This window comes from Cherax quadricarinatus, chromosome 1 (assembly GCF_038502225.1).
Source record: "Cherax quadricarinatus isolate ZL_2023a chromosome 1, ASM3850222v1, whole genome shotgun sequence".
Taxonomy (NCBI): Eukaryota; Metazoa; Arthropoda; class Malacostraca; order Decapoda; family Parastacidae; genus Cherax; species Cherax quadricarinatus.
In genome coordinates, this window is record NC_091292.1 from 35,611,138 (window position 1) to 35,633,452 (window position 22,315).

Below are 22,315 nucleotides of genomic sequence, written 5' to 3' on the forward strand. Positions count from 1 at the left end.
GGACCAGAAATTTCATTTTGTTGATTGACTATTTCAGTAATGTTTGCATGCTTTGAGAGCATGTTTCAGACTCGAGTTATTCTACGAATGAATGATTACAGCCAACATGATGGTCTTAAGAAGTGTAGTTGTTGTTTGCTGCCCGATTTGTTGTATAGATGCTGTCCTCTCGCTGTCCGAGAAGAGGAGCCGACTCTGGTGCCTTGACAACTCTCCGGTGTCTAAGGTTCAGCTGAAGTTCTAGATCCATCCAGACTGGGTTCAGGCGAAAGACATAGGCTGACAGGGTTCTCGTCCGTCTATAGGTCGTAGATAAGATACGGCAGGCGGAAGGAAGAGTAGGGAAGCCTTCTAAGAAACTGTATGCTTTGCAAGAGTTTTCCAGGCAATACTTCATAGACATTTCAGTCATTTTTCACTCATGGGATATCCACGTCAACATTTCCATTCACTCTTACCACAGCCTCAGTTTCAACATAATGCTGCCTAGAGACCTTAATCATTTGTGTTTTCTCAGCAGGAAATATAACCTGCCATTTTTTCCCCCAGATTTACATAGCTATAAGTTACATTTGTAGCTTGAAATAGTTGTATATTGGTGACTGATGTGTCTGAAAGCAAGTTCATCAATCACCATGAGATTTAGGGATGAGGTGAGGTGGATCATTGAAGTAGACATTAATAACAATCAAACAAGCACACATATTTATGGACCACTGGCACCCACTAAGTGGCTTGTACAAAGATTCTGCCTCTTAGTGAGCCACTGTGCTTGGAAGGTTCTCACTAAAGAGGTGAAGTACAAAGCCAAGTGCTTGCAGATTTTTCCCGAGTCCCTGATACCTTACTCGGTCGAAGTAACTAGCAATGTCCATGGCTAATACACAGCTAATATCGCTCTATCTTTGTCTCTGTCTCTCTCTCTGTCTGTCTCTCACTCTCTCGTTGAAGGTACGACACAGGACATTCGTAGCATTTTATGTGAGCAATATGTTACGCTTTAATTCTTTGTTTCTTCTAAGTGGTAGTAACCTACCTGATGTATACGTTTATCGTCCCTACACGTGTGTGTGTGTGTGTGTGTGTGTGTGTGTGTGTCTGTGTGTGTGTGTGTGTGTGTGTGTCTGTGTGTGTGTGTGTGTGTGTGTGTGTGTGTGTGTGTGTGTCTGTGTGTGTGTGTGTGTGTGTGTGTGTGTGTGTGTGTGTGTGTGTGTGTGTGTGTGTGTGTCTGTGTGTGTGTGTCTGTGTGTGTCTGTGTGTGTCTGTGTCTGTGTTTGTGTAGTAACCTAATTAAACTCACCTAATTGTGGTTGCAGGGCTCGAGCTATAGCTTCTGGCCCCGCCTCTTCACTGGTCGCTACTAGATCCACTCTCCTGCTGCTGCTCCTTGAACTTTATCATACCTCTTCTTAAAGCTATGTATGAATCTTGGCTCCACTACATCACTCTCCAGATTGTTCCACTTCCTGACGACTCTGTGACTGAAGAAGTACTTCCTAATATCCCTGTGATTCATCTGAGTTTTCAGCTTCCGGTTGTGACCCCTTGTTGCTGTGTCACATCTCGGAAGCATTCTGTCGCTATCCATCTTGTCAATTCCTTCCAGTATTTTATGTCATTCCCATGTACCCCGTGTCCCTCCTGATCCCCAGATTAAGTTTCCTTAACCTCTCCTCGTAGAACAAACCCCTAAGCTCCGGGACTAGTCTTGTTGCAAACCTTTGCACTTTCTTCAATTTTTTGACGTGTCTGATCTGGTGCTGCATACTCCAATATGGGCCTGACGTACATGGTTTTGTGTCGTAAATGTCTCCTTACTTAAATGTGGAAACGCAATTCTCAGGTTTGCCAGGCGCCCGTATGCTGCAGCAGTTATACGGTTGATATGCGCCTCAGGAGATGTGCTCGATTTGGTGCTTACCCCAAGATTCTTTTTCATCAGTGAGATTTACAGCTTCTAACCTCTTAGGCTGTTCTCCATTTGCTGTCTTCTTTGTTTTTCCCAAAGTTTCATTACTTTGCATTTGCCGAGTTTAAACTCCAGGAGCCATTTATTGAACCAAGCTTGCAGGCTGTCCAGATACCCTTGTAGGCTTATTTGATCCTCGTCCCTTTGTAGCCTCCTCATTAGCCTCACATTGCCTGCAAACAAAGACACCTCTGAATTTGTCCCTTCCTTCATGTCATTCACATATACAAGAAACAGCATCGGACCTAGGACTGACCCTTGTGGAGCCTCACTTAACACATCCACTTACTCTGACACCACGCCTCGAAACGACAATCGTTGTTTCCTTCCTGTAAGGTATTCCTTGATCTATTCCTGTCCTCTCCCTCTTATTCCTGCCTGCTCCTCTAGCTTTTCAATCAGTCTCTTGTGTGGTACTGTGTCGAAAGCCTTCTTACAGTACAAAAAGACGCCGAATCTGCACACAGAAATCACTCCCTACGAAAGTAAAAGACTGGGCAGGCGATGCAAAATACCCCCAATTAAAAGTAGGGGTGCCATTGGTACACTAAGAGAAAACACCATAAGTGTCTGGGGCCCAAGACTGTTCAACAGCCTCCCACCAAGCATAAGGGAAATTACCAATAAACCCCTGGCTGCCTTCAAGAGAGAGCTGGACAGATACCTGAAGTTAATGCCGGATCAGCCGGGCTGTGGTTCGTACGTTGGACTGCGTGCGGCCAGCAGTAACAGCCTGGTTGATCAGGCCCTGATTTACCGGGAGGCCTGGTCGTGGACCGGGCCGCGGGGGCGTTGATCCCCGGAATAACCTCCAGGTAGACTCCAGGTAGACCAATCCTTCTCTCTTCTATCATACATCTGTTACCTTGTCACAGAACTCCAATACGTTTGGGACACAGGATTTTCCTTCCCTGAAGCCATGCTGGTTGATATGTATGAGTCCATTCCTTTCCAGGTGCTCCACTACTTTTCTCTTGATAATCTTCTCCATAAATTTTCATTCTATACATGTTAGCAATACTGATCTGTAATTTAGTGCAGAATGTTTGTCTCCTTTCTCAGAGATTGGGACTACATTTGCTGTCTTTCATACCTCAGGCAGTTGCCCTGTTACGGAAGATCTACTGAAGATTGTTGTTAGTGGCACACACAGTGCATCTGCTTCCTCTCACAGGACCCAAGGAGACATATTATCTGGGCCCACCTCTTTCGAGGTATCTAGTTCCCTTAACAGTTTCTTCACCTTTTCCTCGGCTGTATGCAGTGTGTCCAGCATTTGCTAGTGCGCCCTACTACCTCGGTTTGTTGGAATCCTCTCTATTTTCACTGTGAATACCTCCCTGAATAAGTTCTCATCATGGTTTTTAATGTCTGATGAAATCTTTCCAAAGCGTCTTGGGACTGAGGATGATAGACAGTGGATAATTTATGAATTATTCCTAGCCTAGTTAATGCTTCTCTAAACGCTATGGCAGTAAAAATAGCACCTTGTTCACTCTGAATAGACTTAGGAATGCCGAAGCAGGAGATAAATTTAGTTAGGGCGTTAAGAATAGCTTTGATGTTGATACTGCGCATTGGGACTGCTTCTGGATACCTAGTAACTTTGTCCATAACAGTGAATAAGTACTGGTTCCCAGACTTGGACTTAGTCAATGATTATCTGTGCAAAAGGTTCTCCATCTGCAGGTATAAGGATGAAGTGGTGCAGGTTTAATGGGGTGTCCAGGTTTCTCTACTTGCTGACATTCCCTACAAAAGTGGATGTGATTTTTCACATCTTGCCTTTTTTTGGCCAGTAAGCTCTTTTAGTATTCTATACAAGGTTTTGGTAATTCCTAAGTGTCCTCCTAACGAAGAATTGTGAGCTATATTTAATATTTGTGATCGAAACTTTTTAAGAACTACCAATCTGTCTTTTGCTTTCCCTCTACCTACTTGCCAATCTCTGTACAGATTAAGAAGTCATTTTTAATTTTATATTTGACTGGGTGATCTGGGGGAGATTCACCCATGGCTGTCTGAAAAGCAAAATTCAAGGGAGGGTCTTTTCGCTTTTCTTCCCGGAAGGACAATTCCTCAGGCCTGGAGACAGAGATATCTGGCAATCCTGCAACCCCATAATAGGAAGGCTTGATCTGCATCTGTTCACAAAATTTACGAGGTTCTGGCCAGTTTTCCTTGTAAAACAAATTGTCTAGTTCTAGATCAGAGTCGTCCGTGGATGGGTCAGCATTCTCAACAGACATCCCTTGAGATTTTGCCCGAGTTATGGCGAACATCGGAGAAGGATTAGACATTATAGGTTCTGGACACTTGGCAAAATTAATAATGTTATTACCCAGTAATAACACGACATCTTTCATAGGAAATCCGTCAGAAACAATTACAGTCAGACCGCGTACTTTACTTTGAATCCCTGCTGATTTTGTGGTTGGCGCCAGTCTGTGTACTGACGTCGTTGTTCACCATGTTGAACATGAGTCTGATGTCACTCACCAGGTTGACCATGAGTTTGACATTGTGGCTCACCAGGTGACTTCGTTGGTTGGTGTCGTCGTTCACCTTCGTCCTGCCACTTTGTCCTCCAATCAGGAAGTCTTCTCTGATGATCTCTACTCATGCCAGGCTGTTGGGAAGAAAGATAAGACTGCTTGGACAAGGAGCGGTAAGTCTCAAAACTGTCAGCCAGCCTGGCTATTTCCAGTACAGTGGTCAACGAATGATCTTCAAGAAAGACTCTAACCTCTGGTCCAACCGATTCCAGCAGGTTATCCACCAAAAGTAACTGTACTAGATCAGAAAAATGGCGACACCACTTGTCTTGTACTACTTGGTGAAGGCTTTCGACTGCTGCCTTGCAAAGCCTACATGAGACTGACCCAGCTGACGTTAGCCGAATTTGAATTCCCTCCTGTACTTGATGGGAATACACTGATAAGCCCCAAGAACCGTGGTTTTAACCACCCTACAGTTGACAAATTCCTCATTATTCAACACAGATATGAGCCCTTGTGCCTTACCATACAATGCAGTATGCACCAATGCTGCCCACTGCTTCTCAGGCCACCTTAATGCTCAAGCCTGGTTTTCAGATGCCTCAAAAAACTGTTCAGGCTCAGCTTCAACAAAATGAGGAACTAGCTGTGCTGCCTTTTGCACGCTAAAGTCATCCACAGTCTGCTTAAATTGCCTCCTCTCCTTCTCCCTATCAAACTCCTCCCTAGCAAATGATCGTTGCTTCCTGGTTGTTTCGATTGAGTTTGGCTAACTCAAGCATCAATGAAGCGGACTTTCCCTGAGACAAACTCGATGCACCTGCTTCACGAGATTGCTGGTAAGGTTGCTCTGGTGTTGTCCCTCCCATATTATGATGGAACCTAAGTGGAGATCTGCGATTAACAGCTCCTGTTAATCCTTAATCCTGTTAATCCTGTTTGGTGCACCATCGTTGCTTCACCTATTAACTTGTACAAATAATGTCCTGAAGCTGCTCAGCAATGATAGTCCGTTGATATTCTAGACCAACAGAGTGAGCAATTCGCCAGCAATTCTGTAGAGATAGTTTGGGTAGATTTAATAGTGTATATTCTGACACCAACCGTCTGACTCGCGTAGGTGGCATTAACCCCAACGTAACACGCTGTTTGCAGTACACGCAACAAGCAGTAATGCACAATACGACTGCAGGATATACACACAATAGCAAGGCTGACAAGGAATAATGAAAGTGATTGCAAGGCTGACATTCAATAACGAAAGCGATAACAAGGCTGACAAGCAATGCCGAGCGATAGCAAGGCTATGTGAACGATACTAAGACCAACTTCAGCTCCAGCTCCAGCTCCCGGACAGAGCTTCTCATATTATGAACACAGGTAATAATGACCTATTGACCTGGTCATAATGGGGTGGAGCAAAGCAAACTCAGCTGAATATTTAAGTTATATTTTCCTCCATCAAATGTTTATATACTGATATGTACACTATGTACAGAAGTTGAAATGTAAGTGTACCACACGATGATAAAGCCAAAGACAAAAGCCTCAGAGAGAGAGAGAGAGAGAGAGAGAGAGAGAGAGAGAGAGAGAGCACCATGCTCAACCAGCTGCTATGTGAGTCTGGCAAGTGCTTACTTCGAGTGAAACCATGTCACCTCAGCACTTAGCAGGTCTGCCTGTGATTGGTTAATGAACCAAGTTACTGATTTAACGATGGGTACCCTTACTTTAAACCCGTAGCATCTGGTTCGCTGGTTGGGAGGCAGCCTATATGGGGAGTATGTACATACACTGAATAAAATTTAACATACTCTTTGCATGCCACAGGAACAAACCTCTCCTCTGCCTCCTTGCATTTTGTTGTCATGTAGTCCATCATTTTGTTTACTGATTTTTCCTACCAGTTCTCTTTCCCACTGAACCTCTTGCAGGAAGTATTTAAAACTCAGAACCACATGTTCACTAGCTCCAAGGGTCTTTTCGTATGTGATGTCCATGATGTCTGAACTACTCAAGGTGAATATGAGGTCCAGTCTTGCTGGTTCATCCTCACCTCTCTCTCTCTGGTAGTGTCCCTAACATGTTGATGCATGAGATTTTCCAGTACCATATCCACCATCTTGGCTCTCCATGTTTCGGGATCCCCATGTGGCCCCAGGTTTTCCCAGTCAATCTCTTTGTGACTGAAATCACCCATGACTAGTAACTTTGCTCTACCTGTGTGAGCTCTTCTGGCCGCCTCAGCTAGTGTGTCCACCATTGCTCTATTGCTCTCTTCATTTTCTCTTGGCCTCCGACAGTTCTGTGACGGGTTGTACATCACTGTAATTACCACCTTAGGGCCCCCAGACTGAATTGTACCTACTATGTAGTCCCTTTTGCTCATTCTGTCCATTCCTTCCATTTCCTCAAATTTCCACCGTTTTTGAATGAGCAGTGTAACTTCTCCTCCCCCTCTGCTCACTCTGTCTTTCCTCAGGATCTAATATCCTGGTGGAAAGATTGCGTCTGTTATCATCCCGGCGAGTTTCGTTTCTGCGAGTGTCTGGGGACGTCTCCTTGATTGTTTCATGCCCCTCCTCACATTTATTTGTTATTCCGTCGGCATTCGTATACGAAACCTTTAACTTCTTCTCTAAAACTGTGGTCTGGGGAGAACGTTGACGTTGGGGAAGCGGGAGACATGGCGAAGAACTATGGGGGGTTGCTCTGAAGGTGGAGTTTGTGTTGAGGGGGGTAGGGGCAGTGGGTACGGCGTGTGGATTGTATGTGTGTGTGTGTGTGTGTGTGTGTGTGTGTGTGTGTTGTTGTCACCGATTTGCAATCACCGAGTTGTGTTCGCTGGGTTGGAGTCTCAACTCCTGGACCTTCGAATTAAATTATATTTACTTATGTTATTTGTTCCTGGATTCTCGGGCCCTATTATTATCTGCTCTTTACACTATGTATGGAGTTTACCTCCACCATTATCGTTCCCTCGTCTGTCACTGTATCACTGAGATGGATGTCTCTACATGGCAATTTCTCATCTACATTTTAAACTTCCGTCTATTTCGCTTTTATCCTGTCTCTCGCATTTCAGAAAGTTTGTCTCTATCTATGCTTGCAAATCTCTGAGTATCTTGAACGTCGTGATCATGTCATCCTTGTCCACATCACTTCTATTTTCATCAAAATCGGTTCCAGTACTCTTTCTTCATAATAATCTCTCTGTCTCTCTTTCTCTCTTTCTCTCTACTGCAGAGAGGGACGGAAGAAATATGGTGGGGTATGGTAGTGGTTGCGGGTATCACCCGGGATATCACCCAGTGTACCTCCCAGGGTATCACCGTGGCTTTAAATGTGGTGTCACCCAGGGCACCACCCAGGGAATCACCCGGGGTATCACCCAGGGCATCTCCCTAGGGTATCACCATGGAATTACCCAGGGTATTTCCTGAGGTATCACTCGGGGTATAACTCAGGGTATTACAGCAGCTCCTTTCCCTAATCAGGACCACATGTATCTGTCGCCAGCCACAAGGTAGAGACCAGTACGTCAGCTCTTCAGTAAACAGAAACGTCAGTAAACAGTAACGTCAGTAAACAGTAACGTCAGTAAACAGTAACGTCAGTAAACACGTCAGTCAGTTAGTAAGCAGGTCAGCCAGTCAGTAAGCAAGTCAGCCACTCAGTAAGCACGTCAGTAAGGCACTAAGTACGTCAGTTAGTCAGTAAGCACATCAACCAATCAGTAAACATATTAGCCAGTCAGTAAACACGTCAGTCAGTTAGCAAGCAGGTCGGCCAGTCAGTAAGCACATCAACCGCTCAGTAAGCACGTCAGCAAGACACTAAGTACGTCAGCTAGTCAGTAAGCATGTCAGCCTGTCTGTAAGCACGTCAGACAGTCAATAAGTACATCAGCTAGCCAGTAAGCATGTTAATCATGTTATTAAGTGCATCATCCAGTAAGTCAGTACGATATCCAGTTAGTAAGCACGTGAGGCAGCCAGTAAATACACCAACCAGTCAGTAAGCACGGCAATCAGTCAGTAAACACGTCAGCTAATCAATAAGCACGTCAGCCTGTCAGTAAGCACGTCAGCCGGTCGGAAAGCATGTCAGCCAGTAAATAAGTACGTCAGCCAGTTAGTCAGCAAGTCAGCCAGTCAGAAATAACGTCAGCTACTCAGTCAGCACGTCAGCCAATAATAAAGAATGTCAGCTAGTCAATAAGCACGTCAGTCAGTCAGTAAAGCACATTAGTCATGTCAGTAAGCACATCAGCTGGTCAGTAAGCACGTCAGTCCGTAGGTAAGCACGTCAGGCAGTCAATAAGCACGTCAACCAGTAAATAAGTGCGTGAGCCAGTAAGTGCGTGAGCCAGTAAGTGCGTCAGCCAATCGATAACTAAGTCAGCCAGTCAATAAGCACGTCATCCAGTTAGTAAGGACGTCAGCCAGCCAGTAAGCACGTCAGTTAGTCAGCAAGTCAGCCAGTCAGTAAGCACGTCAACTAGTCGTGTCAGCAAGCTAGAGTCAGCACGTCAAGTAGTCAGAAAGTTAGTCAGCTCGTAGGCAGTAGATATCCTAGAGTCAACAAGTCAGTTAGTCAGTAAGCTAGAGTCTGCACTACAGGTAGTTAGTAAACTAGAGTCAGCAAAGAACCTAGTCAGTAAACTCGCCCGTCAGCACGTCACCTAGTCAGTAAGCTAGACAGTCAGTCAGATCGTCAGGCAGTCAGTAAGCTAGACAGTCAGTCAGATCGTCACCTAGTCAGTAAGCTAGACAGTCAGTCAGATCGTCACCTAGTCAGTAAGCTAGACAGTCAGTCAGATCGTCAGGCAGTCAGTAAGCTAGACAGTCGGCTCTTCAGTGAAACAGCTTTTCAGTCAAGAAGCTAGTAATCAGCCTGACAACTAATCAGCCAGTTAGCCAGCCAACTGACCAGTCAGTCAGCCAGTCAACTAACCAATCAGTCAGCAAGTCAACTAACCAACCAGGCAGACATCGAACTAACCAGCCAGTTAGCAGCATACTAATTAACCAGTCAGCCAGCTAATTATCCATCCAGTCAGTCAGCCATCTGGCCACCTATTCAGCCAGCCATCGCCAACTAGTCAGCAAGCCATCTAGCCACCTAGTCAGCAAGCCATCTAGCCACCTAGTCAGTCAGCCATCTAGCCACCTAGTCAGCCAGGCTTCTAGCCACCTAGTCAGCCAACCTTCTAGCCACCTAGTCAGCCAGCCATCTAACCACCTAGTCAGTCAGTCATCTAGACACGTAGTCAGTCAGCCATCTAGCCACCTAGTCAGCTAGCCATCTAGCCACCTAGTCAGCCAGCCATCTAGCCACCTAGTCAGCCAGCCATCTAGCCACCTAGTCAGCCAGCCATCTAGCCACTTAGTCAGCCAGCCATCTATCCACCTAGTCAGCCAGCCATCTAGCCACCTAGTCAGCCAGCCATATAGCCACCTAGTCAGCCAGCCATCTAGCCACCTAGTCAGCCAGCCATATAGCCACCTAGTCAGCCAGCCATCTAGCCACCTAGTCAGCCAGCCATCTAGCCACTTAGTCAGCCAGCCATCTAACCACCTAGTCAGCCAGCCATCTAGCCACTTAGTCAGCCAGCCATCTAGCCACCTAGTCAGCCAGCCATCTAGCCACCTAGTCAGCCAGCCATCTAGCCACCTAGCCAGCCAACCATATAGCCACCTAGTCAGCAAGCCATCTAGCCACCTAGTCAGCCAGCCATCTAGCCACCTAGTCAGCCAGCCATCTTACCAACTAACAATACACAAATAACACACACATAATAGGCTGAAAATTACGACATGTCGGTCCGGCTTGGACCATTGACTGAGTATTGTTTCAATCACAGCAGTGAGCCTATTTTGTTCTTTAACTAACCAACCAATCAACAAATCAGCCAGTAAAGTAACTAACTAAACTAACTAAATCACTTAAACACCCAATCAGCCAGCTAATGAACCTGTCGTCCAGCTAATCAATTAGTCAGCCACACAAGCAACCAAACAACCACGTCGCACAGGTCTGGGTACATGATCTCCTCAGTCACCTCCCGGTAGTGCCACTCTCCGGTGTGTGTGCATGATCTCCTCAGTCACCTCCCGGTAGTGCCACTCTCCGGTGTGTGTGCATGATCTCCTCAGTCACCTCCCGGTAGTGCCACTCTCTGGTGTGTGTGCATGATCTCCTCAGTCACCTCCCGGTAGTGCCACTCTCCGGTGTGTGTGCATGATCTCCTCAGTCACCACCCGGTAGTGCCACTCTCTGGTGTGTGTGCATGATCTCCTCAGTCACCTCCCGGTAGTGCCACTCTCTGGTGTGTGTGCATGATCTCCTCAGTCACCTCCCGGTAGTGCCACTCTCTGGTGTGTGTGCATGATCTCCTCAGTCACCTCCCGGTAGTGCCACTCTCTGGTGTGTGTGCATGTTCTCCTCAGTCACCTCCCGGTAGTGCCACTCTCTGGTGTGTGTGCATGTTCTCCTCAGTCACCTCCCGGTAGTGCCACTCTCTGGTGTGTGTGCATGTTCTCCTCAGTCACCTCCCGGTAGTGCCACTCTCTGGTGTGTGTGCATGATCTCCTCAGTCATCTCCCGGTAGTGCCACTCTCCGGTGTGTGTGCATGATCTCCTCAGTCACCTCCCGGTAGTGCCACTCTCCGGTGTGTGTGCATGATCTCCTCAGTCACCACCCGGTAGTGCCACTCTCCGGTGTGTGTGCATGATCTCCTCAGTCACCTCCCGGTAGTGCCACTCTCCGGTGTGTGTGCATGATCTCCTCAGTCACCACCCGGTAGTGCCACTCTCTGGTGTGTGTGCATGATCTCCTCAGTCACCACCCGGTAGTGCCACTCTCCGGTGTGTGCGCATGATCTCCTCAGTCACCACCCGGTAGTGCCACTCTCTGGTGTGGGTGCATGATCTCATTCACCTCCCGGTAGTGCCACTCTCCGGTGTGTGCGCATGATCTCCTCAGTCACCACCCGGTAGTGCCACTCTCTGGTGTGGGTGCATGATCTCATTCACCTCCCGGTAGTGCCACTCTCCGGTGTGTGTGCATGATCTCCTCAGTCACCTCCCGGTAGTGCCACTCTCCGGTGTGTGCGCATGATCTCCTCAGTCACCACCCGGTAGTGCCACTCTCTGGTGTGGGTGCATGATCTCATTCACCTCCCGGTAGTGCCACTCTCCGGTGTGTGCGCATGATCTCCTCAGTCACCACCCGGTAGTGCCACTCTCCGGTGTGTGTGCATGATCTCCTCAGTCACCACCCGGTAGTGCCACTCTCCGGTGTGTGTGCATGATCTCCTCAGTCACCTCCCGGTAGTGCCACTCTCCGGTGTGTGTGCATGATCTCCTCAGTCACCACCCGGTAGTGCCACTCTCCGGTGTGTGTGCATGATCTCCTCAGTCACCTCCCGGTAGTGCCACTCTCCGGTGTGTGTGCATGATCTCCTCAGTCACCTCCCGGTAGTGCCACTCTCCGGTGTGTGTGCATGATCTCCTCAGTCACCTCCCGGTAGTGCCACTCTCCGGTGTGTGTGCATGATCTCCTCAGTCACCTCCCGGTAGTGCCACTCTCCGGTGTGTGTGCATGATCTCCTCAGTCACCTCCCGGTAGTGCCACTCTCCGGTGTGTGTGCATGATCTCCTCAGTCACCTCCCGGTAGTGCCACTCTCCGGTGTGTGTGCATGATCTCCTCAGTCACCTCCCGGTAGTGCCACTCTCCGGTGTGTGTGCATGATCTCCTCAGTCACCTCCCGGTAGTGCCACTCTCTGGTGTGTGTGCATGATCTCCTCAGTCACCTCCCGGTAGTGCCACTCTCCGGTGTGTGTGCATGATCTCCTCAGTCACCTCCCGGTAGTGCCACTCTCCGGTGTGTGTGCATGATCTCCTCAGTCACCTCCCGGTAGTGCCACTCTCTGGTGTGTGTGCATGATCTCCTCAGTCACCTCCCGGTAGTGCCACTCTCCGGTGTGTGTGCATGGTCTCCTCAGTCACCTCCCGGTAGTGCCACTCTCCGGTGTGGGTGCATGATCTCATTCACCTCCCGGTAGTGCCACTCTCTGGTGTGGGTGCATGATCTCATTCACCTCCCGGCAGTGCCACTCTCTGGTGTGGGTGCATGATCTCCTCAGTCACCTCCCGGTAGTGCCACTCTCTGGTGTGGGTGCATGATCTCATTCACCTCCCGGTAGTGCCACTCTCCGGTGTGGGTGCATGATCTCATTCACCTCCCGGTAGTGCCACTCTCCTCCACCTAACCTCCATTTAATTAGTATTAAATATATCTGGGAAATTATACTGGTTAAAATGATATTCAAGCGAGGGATACCATTTATTACACTGTTAATGAAATTATAAGTAGCGTACAATGACTGAGAGGATCACTTAGACAAGCCCACCGGGAGGGTTTTAATAGCATTGTATTGGGCAGAGGCGCCCAAACTCTTCAACTCATCCACCCCATATGAAGTTTCAAATTTTTCGTCGACCTCCAAATATTTATATGAAAATAATTTTATAAAAAGTACTTTAACTAATAGTCCTACTAATAATAGCAATAATAATAGTATTAATAATAATAATAATAATAATAATAATAATAATAATAATAATAATAATAATAATAATTATAATAATAATAATAATAATAATGACTTCATAAAGAATAGATATTTAAATTATGAAAAATATAGGATTTAACATGCCTATGTTTAGTGAAACTGTTGATATCATTAATGGGAAGGATGTATCTGAAGAGCATCAACAAGGACACTGATATTTGGTTGGAGACTGATGAGTTTTGGTTGCAAGTCACCACGCTCTTTCAGGTTCAGTCTGTTCCTCTGCTATAGAATTGCATTAGCTGCACGAAGCTGGAAGTGTTTAGCAACAGTATTGACATTGCTCCAGTAGTCACTTAAGTTTTACTTCAGGACAATGCTTTTGATTCGAGGTCCATTGTCATATCCTGCAATTGAAACTCAGTATACCCATTTTGTATTTTCAGATCAAATAATGTAAAAATCCAGTCAGGAACTTGCATTATGTAATGGGGCTTAAAGCATATTTTAGTCTTTTCTTAATTTGTCAAGGCGTGTTGTGTATATCTCCAGGTCACCATCTGTGATATGTTTCCACTCTCTTCTTGCTGCCATAAATTTGAAAAATGCTGAGTATCTCTTCGGGCCAGTGAAGCTTAAATAGGCCAGAGACTGACAGAGGTTAAGGTGAGGGACAACACTCAGTAAACGTATATATATCCTTACTGAGACAGGGGAGATGAGAGAGACAAAGGGGAGGGTGAAAGGTCACAGATGCACAATGCAAAGCACATCCCCAGACATTTTCTGGCCTCTTTTTTGACCCTCAGCCATTTATCAACCCTTTCGATAATCCCATCGACCCTTAGGCTAAGGTCGATACTGACCACTTTAAGGAATCTTGGACAGGGGCTTTTACAACGTACTATTGTTTCTAATACCCTATTTTAAACATAATAATAATAATAACAATAATAATAATAATAATAATAATAATAATAATAATAATAATAATAATAATAATAATAATAATAATAAGAAGAAGAAGAAGAAGAAGAAGAAGAAGAAAAAGAAGAAGCGCCTGCTGCGTGAATCTTACTAACCTAGGCAGTGGGTTGCTAGCATTTCGTCATATTTCTCACAACTGTTGCCTCTGTTCAGCTAGCAGCAACTAGGTACCTGTGTGTAGTCGAACGTTGTATGTGGCATCCTGGTTATGGTTTTAGAACTAGCTAAAATAGGCTGACACTCCTCTCAACCTTTCAAATGAGCTGAGGTAGGATAAAACTCTCTTAGCCTGTAAATGAGTTGAGTCAGGATACCAGCTTACAAAGGATAAAAAAATAAGAGAAATTATTTTCATTTTATTTATCGATATTATTTATAATAATAATAATAATAATAATAATAATAATAATAATTATTATTATTATTATTATTATTATTATTATTATTATTATTATTATTATTATTAGTATTAGTATTAGTATTATTATTATTAGTATTATTATTATTAGTATTATTATTATTATTATTATTATCAAGAGGTGAGGCTAAACCAGCACAATGTAGTTCCCAAGAATCAATAACAGCAAAAAAATCAGATGTAGTTGACTGCGCAGCCTAACACTTTCCTGCCTTTGATGATGCCAGTGATGACGGTTGTGTCTCTCTCTTGTTTGTCTCTCTTGTTTGTCTCTCTTGTTTGTGTGTCTCTTTCATGCTTCTATATCTCCTGCCTATGTTTCTCCCACTTGTGTCTCTAATGCTAGTGTGTCTCATGCTTTTTTCTCCTGCTAGTGTGTCTCCTGTTTATCTCTCTTACAGTCTATAGTCTGCTGTTCTCTCCTACAGTCTACAGTCTGCTGTTCTCTCCTACAGTCTACAGTCTACAGTTCACCTTGACAGCTCATCATGTATTCTTGTACTCCAGTATTTGTTGAAGGTTTTTATCTCAGCTGACAGTCTCTCATATTATCTCAGCTGACAGTCTCTCATATTATCTCAGCTGACAGTGCCTCATATTATCTCAGCTGACAGTGCCTCATATTATCTCAGCTGACAGTGCCTCATATTATCTTAGCTGACAGTGCCTCATATTATCTCAGCTGACAGTCCCTCATATTATCTCAGCTGACAGTCATGTTAACACTCTCAGTGAAGATCTCACGTTGTTTTGTTTATTATTTACTGTTGAATTCGTGGTGCACACAGTGCACAGTTCCTCTAACATTTTAACTATACCCTGTACAGTGCACAGTGCCTCTTAACACTTTCACTGTATATCTTGTACGGTGCACACGGTGCACAGTGCCTGTACCACTTTCACTGTATATCTTGTACGGTGCACATGGTGCACAGTGCCTCTAACACTTTCACTGTATATCTTGTACGGTGCACAAGGTGCACAGTGCAGCTGACAGCTTCATAATATATCTTGTGTTACGTGGTGCACACAGTGCACGGTGCATCTAACACCTTCATATTTCGATAAGGAACGTGCCTTAACGCCGATGAAGGGCTCTTGATCCAGGGAATTAGAGACAGCTCAAACCTGATGGTCTCTCGGCTCCCCAGGTAAATAAAACCCAAAAGCATTTAGCGGTTTCTTCTCAGGATACTCAAATTCTCTCGATTCAAGGAGACGAAGCCGTCCTCCTCTTCCTCGGATCATGCTTAATTACCTCCTCCTGGGCAAGCGACGGACCCCCAGCTCAGTCGTCTGACATAACAATGTTAACGAATATGACTGACGAATTCTAGTAGCTATTTTTTTCCTCTCAGGAATTCGCGAGAGTGGTGCACAGCGGAAAGATGTACAAAGGCATTGTTGGAATACCCAGGGCATTTCCTGGGACATAGTGCTTCACCTTGCACAATGCCAGGTATCACCCGGCTATGCTTGCTATGCACCGGCTATGTCTGCCATGTCCAACAGTCTGATCAATTTACATATGAAAATTTCATGTAAGATGCCCAGCGTTCTTGACGAGCGAGTGAACCAGTATGACTCCTGAGGTGGTCTCTCTCTCTCTCTCTCTCTCTCTCTCTCTCTCTCTCTCTCTCTCTCTCTCTCTCTCTCTCTCTCTCTCTCTCTCTCTCGCTCTTTCTCTCTCACTCTCTCACACTCTCTCTTTTTCCTTTCTGTATTCTTTGCTACACAATGGTTTTACAGCGTTAGGTTCCTTCCTTCATGTACAAGCAAGGAGCTGTTACCTACCTCAGCTCATGCAAATAGGGAATAGAATGAAGCTGGAATCATTTAAGGGCCAGCGATTTCATTGGATTAGCTGACTTTATTTCATCTCTGGCCCACAGACGGCTCCAATTTCATCCTATTACCTATTTGTATCTCTCTTTCAAACCTAATAACTTAAAATAACATAATAACAGAAACAATAGCCGCAGTTCCTTGCAGCAACATCAGCCGGAACTTCAGTGCATCACCCGAGGAGTGTGTGACTGTAATTTCAATTATGTCGGTAAACGCCTCAAACCGCTGCAGGTACAGCAACAGGCTCAAGTATAGACACAGCAGTAGAAGTAACATAAACAGCTGCATTAGCTGCAACAACAATAACAACAACACCAGAAGCAAAAGCAGCAGTAACAGTAGCAGCAATCACATTAGCAGCGCTAAAAGCATTAGCACAGCAGTAGTAACAGCAACAGCAGTAGCAGCATCAGCACCAATAGTGCCAGTAGATGTGGTAGTAGTCGCAACAATAGTAACAGCAGCAATGGCAGCAACAGTAGCAATAACAGTAGTAGTAACAACAGCAACAGTAAATGCAGTTGTAGTAGTAATAGTAATTGAACAACTGTATCAGTAGTAACAGCAGTAGTAACAACAGAAGTATTAAATGCACTAATAGGAGTAACAGCAGAAGCAGCAAATGCAGTAACAGCAGTAACAATAGTTGAAACTGTAGTACCAGTAGCAGCAGGAGAAACAGCATAATTAGTAATAACAGCAGCAGCTGCTGTAGGAACAGCAGCAGCCATTGTAACAGAAGTAACTGTAGCATCAGCAGAACTGACAGCAGTAGTAAAAGCAGTAGCTGTCACAGCAGCAACAGCAGCAGTAACAGTAGTAGTAATAGTAGCAGCAGTAGTAGTAACACCAGTCGCAACAGTAATAACGGTAGCAGCTGCAGTAACAGTACTAGCAACAGCAGTAGTAACAACAGCAGCAGTAGCAGCAGTGGTAGTAAAAATAGCAGCAACAGTAATAACAGCAACAGCAGCAGCAGAAACGACAACAACAGCAGCAGTAATAGCAGCAAAAGCAAAAGCAGCAGCAGCAGCAGCAGCAGCAGCAGAAACAACAACACCAGCAGCAGTAGTAATAACAGAAAGAGCAGCAGCAACAGCAGTATGGTATAAATGGTTTAGAAAACTGACAAGTTGAAGAATTAGATACTCGTACAACATTTGTGAATATTTACAGAGGAAACGTTCCGCCAGCCAGTGACTTCCTCAGTCCGGTACAGAGATGAATGGTGGAAGATAAGAAGGAGTTTGACGTAATCAGATCTCCTCAGCCTTGAGTCGTTGTGTTCAATCCATCAATCTTGAGCAATAGTAGCAACAGAAGCAGCAGCAGCACTAGCAGCAGTAGCAGCAGTAATGGTATACAGTACTTGACGTGGTAATCAAAGCTGAGATGATGGATGTTGCTTCTTCGTTAACTGTCTGAGGAGTATTTATAAGATGACTTGCTGAATATTGTATGTCCCTTTGACCTGTTGAATTATAGTCCACTTATTGAATTATGTTCCACTTGTTGAGTTATGTTCCACTTGTTGAATTATGTTCCACTTGTTGTCTGTTCGTCCCTCTGACTAGTTGAATTATTGTCCACTTGTTGCCTGTCCATGCCTCTGACTTGTTGAATAATGTTCCACTTGTTGCTGTTGGTCCCTCTGACTTGTTGAATTATTTTCCAATCGGGCATCATCGTGGGTATAGTGTGCCTTCGTAGCATCACAGTGGGTGATGCTGTGAATGACGGGTATAGCCTAGCCTTTAAGCATCATAGTGGGTGTAGAATAGCCTTATCTTGCTTCTGTAAACTCTTTAAAAAAAAAAATAATATTGTGAGATGTCAGTAGCATCGGTCTATAATTCTTTCCATTATAATCAATAGCTTTGCTGCCATCTTTTTTTTTTTTTTGAATGGTACTGTGTCTGTTGTTTTTAACAGCAGTGGGATGACGCCTCTGTCAAGGCTCAATTCCCATATAATATGCAGAGGACGTGATAGGGGTTTCTTGCAGCTCTTGAAGAAAATGAGGTTTCATGAGTCTGTCACTAGGATAAAGTACATAATCATGCTATCGATTCCTTTTTTGAAGTCGACTGGGGTTAAGGTGTTTGTTGTAAAACTTGAAGATTATGACAAGGATTTTATTCTCTTTATGAAAAAATTCATAAGGATAGTCAAACTTTCGTCTGATTAATGGCTCACTGAACACAGAGATTCATATTAAGACTTCATCATAGGCTAAGTTAGGCTAGGTTAGATAAGTTAGGTGAGGCTAGGTTTGGTTGTTCTCTGTTTGTTAAAGAACAATTATAACGTGCCTAAACGAAGTAACATGGAGAAAAGAGGCGATAAAGTCCTGCGGCGCGAAAGGAAAACTGGCAGTCACTGAGCCCCATAGGCTTAAACTACGTCAGACTGTCACTGTTAAAAGTGCCTTTATAAGTCTCCCACTTAACTGCCTTAACCACAATGAAGCGTCTCTGATTAGGAGGAAGAACTGGTTTATCCATCTTATCTTTCATTCATTATTTCATTTCGTTTCATACCTCCTTTCTGAATGTGTGTAACTGAGAGGGTGATTTTTGCCTTGCGCTTTCTGTATAATACTCTCTTCCTCTTGCCCTTCAGTGTACTATTATTTACATCTGCTTATTTTTGTTATGGGCGTTTCAAGTTTAAGTTGAGTATATATATGATCCCTTAGCATGACGCAAGATAGAGGGAGAAAGGAGAGAGGGTAGGAGCGAGAGGGGAGAGGCTAAGAGAGAGAGAAGTGGGTAAGTGTGAGAGGGGACTGGTAAGAACTAGAGGGGGAAGGTAAAAAAAAAGAGGAGAGGGTAATAATGAGAGGGTAATAATGAGTAGGGTGAGGGTAAGAGTGAGAAGGAAGAGGGTAAGAAAGTCCGAGGATAAGGAAAGAGAAAGGAGAGGATAAGAACGAGAGGGGGAACACAAAAAAATAGTGGAAAGGGTAAAAGTGAAAGAGGGAGTAAGAGTGAGAGAGGAGACGGGTAAGAGTGAGAGGGTAGGAGGTGAAAGGATAATTAGTCAGTGTGTAACACTAGTTAATGTCCCATGATTGTTTTTATGATAACCTGAAACTCATCTTCTCCCTCACAAAAAAAGAGTTAAAATCTTGAGTCACAGTAAATCTCTATAAGATTTAGTTCAGTCGTGGCCAAAGAGCTCGCTGCTCTCTTGACGCTGCTTACAACTTCCTGGTCTCCCTACTCTCAACCCACTTCTCTCTCTTTTTTTTTTTTTTTTTTTTTTTTACACAGGGTTTGACAAGGTTAAGGATCCCTAGCTTTATTGACAAGCTATTTACAGGCTAAGGATTCCTAACTTTATTGGCAAGCTAAGAGCTGTTACCTACATCAGCTCATTTGAAAGAATTTTTATTGTTATGAGACATACAAGTAGGGAACAGGATGAAGTTGGAGCCATCTGTGGGCCAGCATTTTCATTTGATCAACTGACTTTATCTCGTTGACATCATTATGCTGTACGAATGTGTTCCATACTCGAGTCATCCTGGGTATATAGGATCTCAGATGGAGTGAAGTTCTGGAGAAGGGTACAGCCAGAGTGAAGTTGCTGCTTTCTGCCCGTCTTGTGGCATAAAAGCTTGTTTCACGCTGTCCTCGAAGTGGATCCAAGTGTGGTACATAACAGTAAGGCCACCCACATCCCTCCTATGTTGAAGGCTCTGCTGAAATGACAGATCTATCCAGGATGGGTCCAGGCGAGAGATGAGACGTCTTGCTCTGTTCTCTACTCTGTCAAGCAGTCGCAGATGAGAGGGGGGGGGGGCAGGCAAACCAAGAAAGTGGAGCATACTCAAGGTGCGAGCGTACTTGTGCCTCTCTCTCTCTCTCTCTCTCTCTCTCTCTCTCTCTCTCTCTCTCTCTCTCTCTCTCTCTCTCTCTCTCTCTCTTTCTTTCTCTCGTTTAGGTTTAGCATTTTATGTAAAACAAATCACCAAATATATTTTTCTCTCTCTCTTACTCTCTCAGGGTCGCTCACCCTCGCAAGACCTGAGGGTTCCCAGACCAAGCAGGGTCCCCACCCCTGAACGACCTAAGAGGGGTTCCTAGACGACGTAGGGCCCCTTCAGACGACACAGGGCCTCCTGAACGACACCCGTCGGTGCCCCCCGGAGGATGCTCGACCGGCAGGAGGAGTCGCAGCAGGGGCAGGAGGAGGTGGTGTGTGTGGGGTGTCGGGGCCGCATTACTGAGCGCTGGTTCTCCAAGACGCAAGAGGGTGTGTGGCACAGTGCCTGCCTCCGCTGCTGGGAGTGCCACCAACCACTGGAGGAGAAGTGCTTCGCCAAGCATGGACACCTCTACTGTAGAGATGACTACTTCAGGTGAGTACACTACTCCTTGTTGCTGTGTACCAGATGTAGAGAGTAAGATAGACTATGAATCAGAAGTAGAGTGATAGATACCCAAACTACTCTGCATCAGGAATAGAGTGGAAGATACCCTTTGCTATATACCAGATGTAGAGTGGAAGATACACAGGCTACTGTGCATCAGAGGTAGAGTAGGTGTTACAGTCTATTGTGTATCAAGGGTACATATTGCGGAAGACACCAGGGAGTGGTGGCGTTCTGTAAGTGGTGGCTTTCTGGGATGACATTTGTGGATGGGGGTAGCATCCTGAAGTACACCTCTGAGGATGTTTTCGGGGGTCATCGTCTCTTGCCCTGAACCCGGAACAGTCCTCTGATGGGTCAAGGCTTGATGTACCAGGCTGGCACTGATGGCTGCGCGCAGTCTGACGTACGGACCACAGCCCGGCTGATCAGGACATGACTTAATTAAGGAACTTATCAAGTTCTCCTTTAAAGAGAGCCAGGGATATATTGGTAATATCCATTATGTATGAAGGGGAGGGGTGTTGAAATGTCTTGGGCCCCTTACACTTGTTGTGCTATCCTTATATGCACTCATTGCACCCCTGATTTCAATAGGGTTTTTTTTGCACCGTCTGCCGAGCCTCTTGCTTTTTCAGGGAAATTTCCAGGTACAAATTTGGGACCGGTCTCTGAATAATTTTCCAGGTATAAATTATGATCCTTTCTCGCCTGCATTCTGAGGAATATAGGTAGACGAACTTCAAACGATTCCCGCAATTTAGGTGCTTATCTGAATTTATTCATGCAGTCAAGGTTTTCTGTATAATGTCTAAGTCCGCAATGTCACCTGCCTTAAAATGAGTTGTTAGTGTACAGCAATATTCCAGTCTAGAGAGAAAGTGGCTTCGACTGGGCTATCATTAACTTGACATCTCTTATTTTGAAGGCTCTCGTTATCTATCCTATCATTTTCCTCTCAGTTATGATAATGAAACTTTTGTGATCCTTAAGAATGAGACCTTCTCTCATTATCACTCTTAAGTCCTTCAAGTTAGTTTTTCACACTGTTGACTGGTTTGTTAGAATTTATTTCAAAAACTTTACCATAACGGAGTAACTGAAATTTGTCCTTATTAAATATCATATTGTTTTCTACTGGATGACTTGATTTAGATCATTTGGAGATTTCCTGAACTCTCAGTAGATGCATTCCTCATACAAATTCTGGTATTGTCTGAAAGTGATGATACAGTACCATCATTCATATACCTGTCTATCAGAAATGAGGATGACGGGAAAAGAATGGGGCAAGTAGTGTTTAGGTAAGATAGCTTTTTACTGTAACGTGGTTTCTTCTTGCCTTCCAGGTCATCCAAGACTACGTTGTTAGGGTCCAGTAGTTGCCAGAGAGAGACAGGAACAATCTGCTGTTCTGTGCCCACGCTGTCCTGGGTTTTGCAAATGTTGTGAATCCATATGGTTAGCGGTCCTGCTTCTTAAAGCTCTTACAAAAATTTTAATAGTGTGGAACCTTAGTGGCAGCGGTCTATGGTACTTTGCTGCCATATTTTTTGGACTGGAGTTGTATTAGTTGTTTTTAACGACTGTGAGATTACGCCTCTGTTTAGGCTCAGTCCTCATATAATATGAAAGG

The 22,315-nt window shown here is 44.9% G+C and overlaps 1 protein-coding gene across 2 annotated transcripts in view; it reads left to right on the forward strand.

The window, feature by feature from the left end:
• LOC128687770 (LIM/homeobox protein Lhx2-like) overlaps nt 1–22,315 on the forward strand; it is a 581,158-nt gene that overhangs the window by 187,074 nt on the left and 371,769 nt on the right. For both annotated transcript variants that reach the window (XM_070079655.1, XM_070079703.1), the window contains exon 2: nt 20,312–20,667. In XM_070079655.1, the coding sequence (XP_069935756.1) occupies nt 20,459–20,667 (209 nt within the window). In that variant the 5' untranslated portion in view covers nt 20,312–20,458. The remainder of the gene's footprint in view (nt 1–20,311; nt 20,668–22,315) is intronic.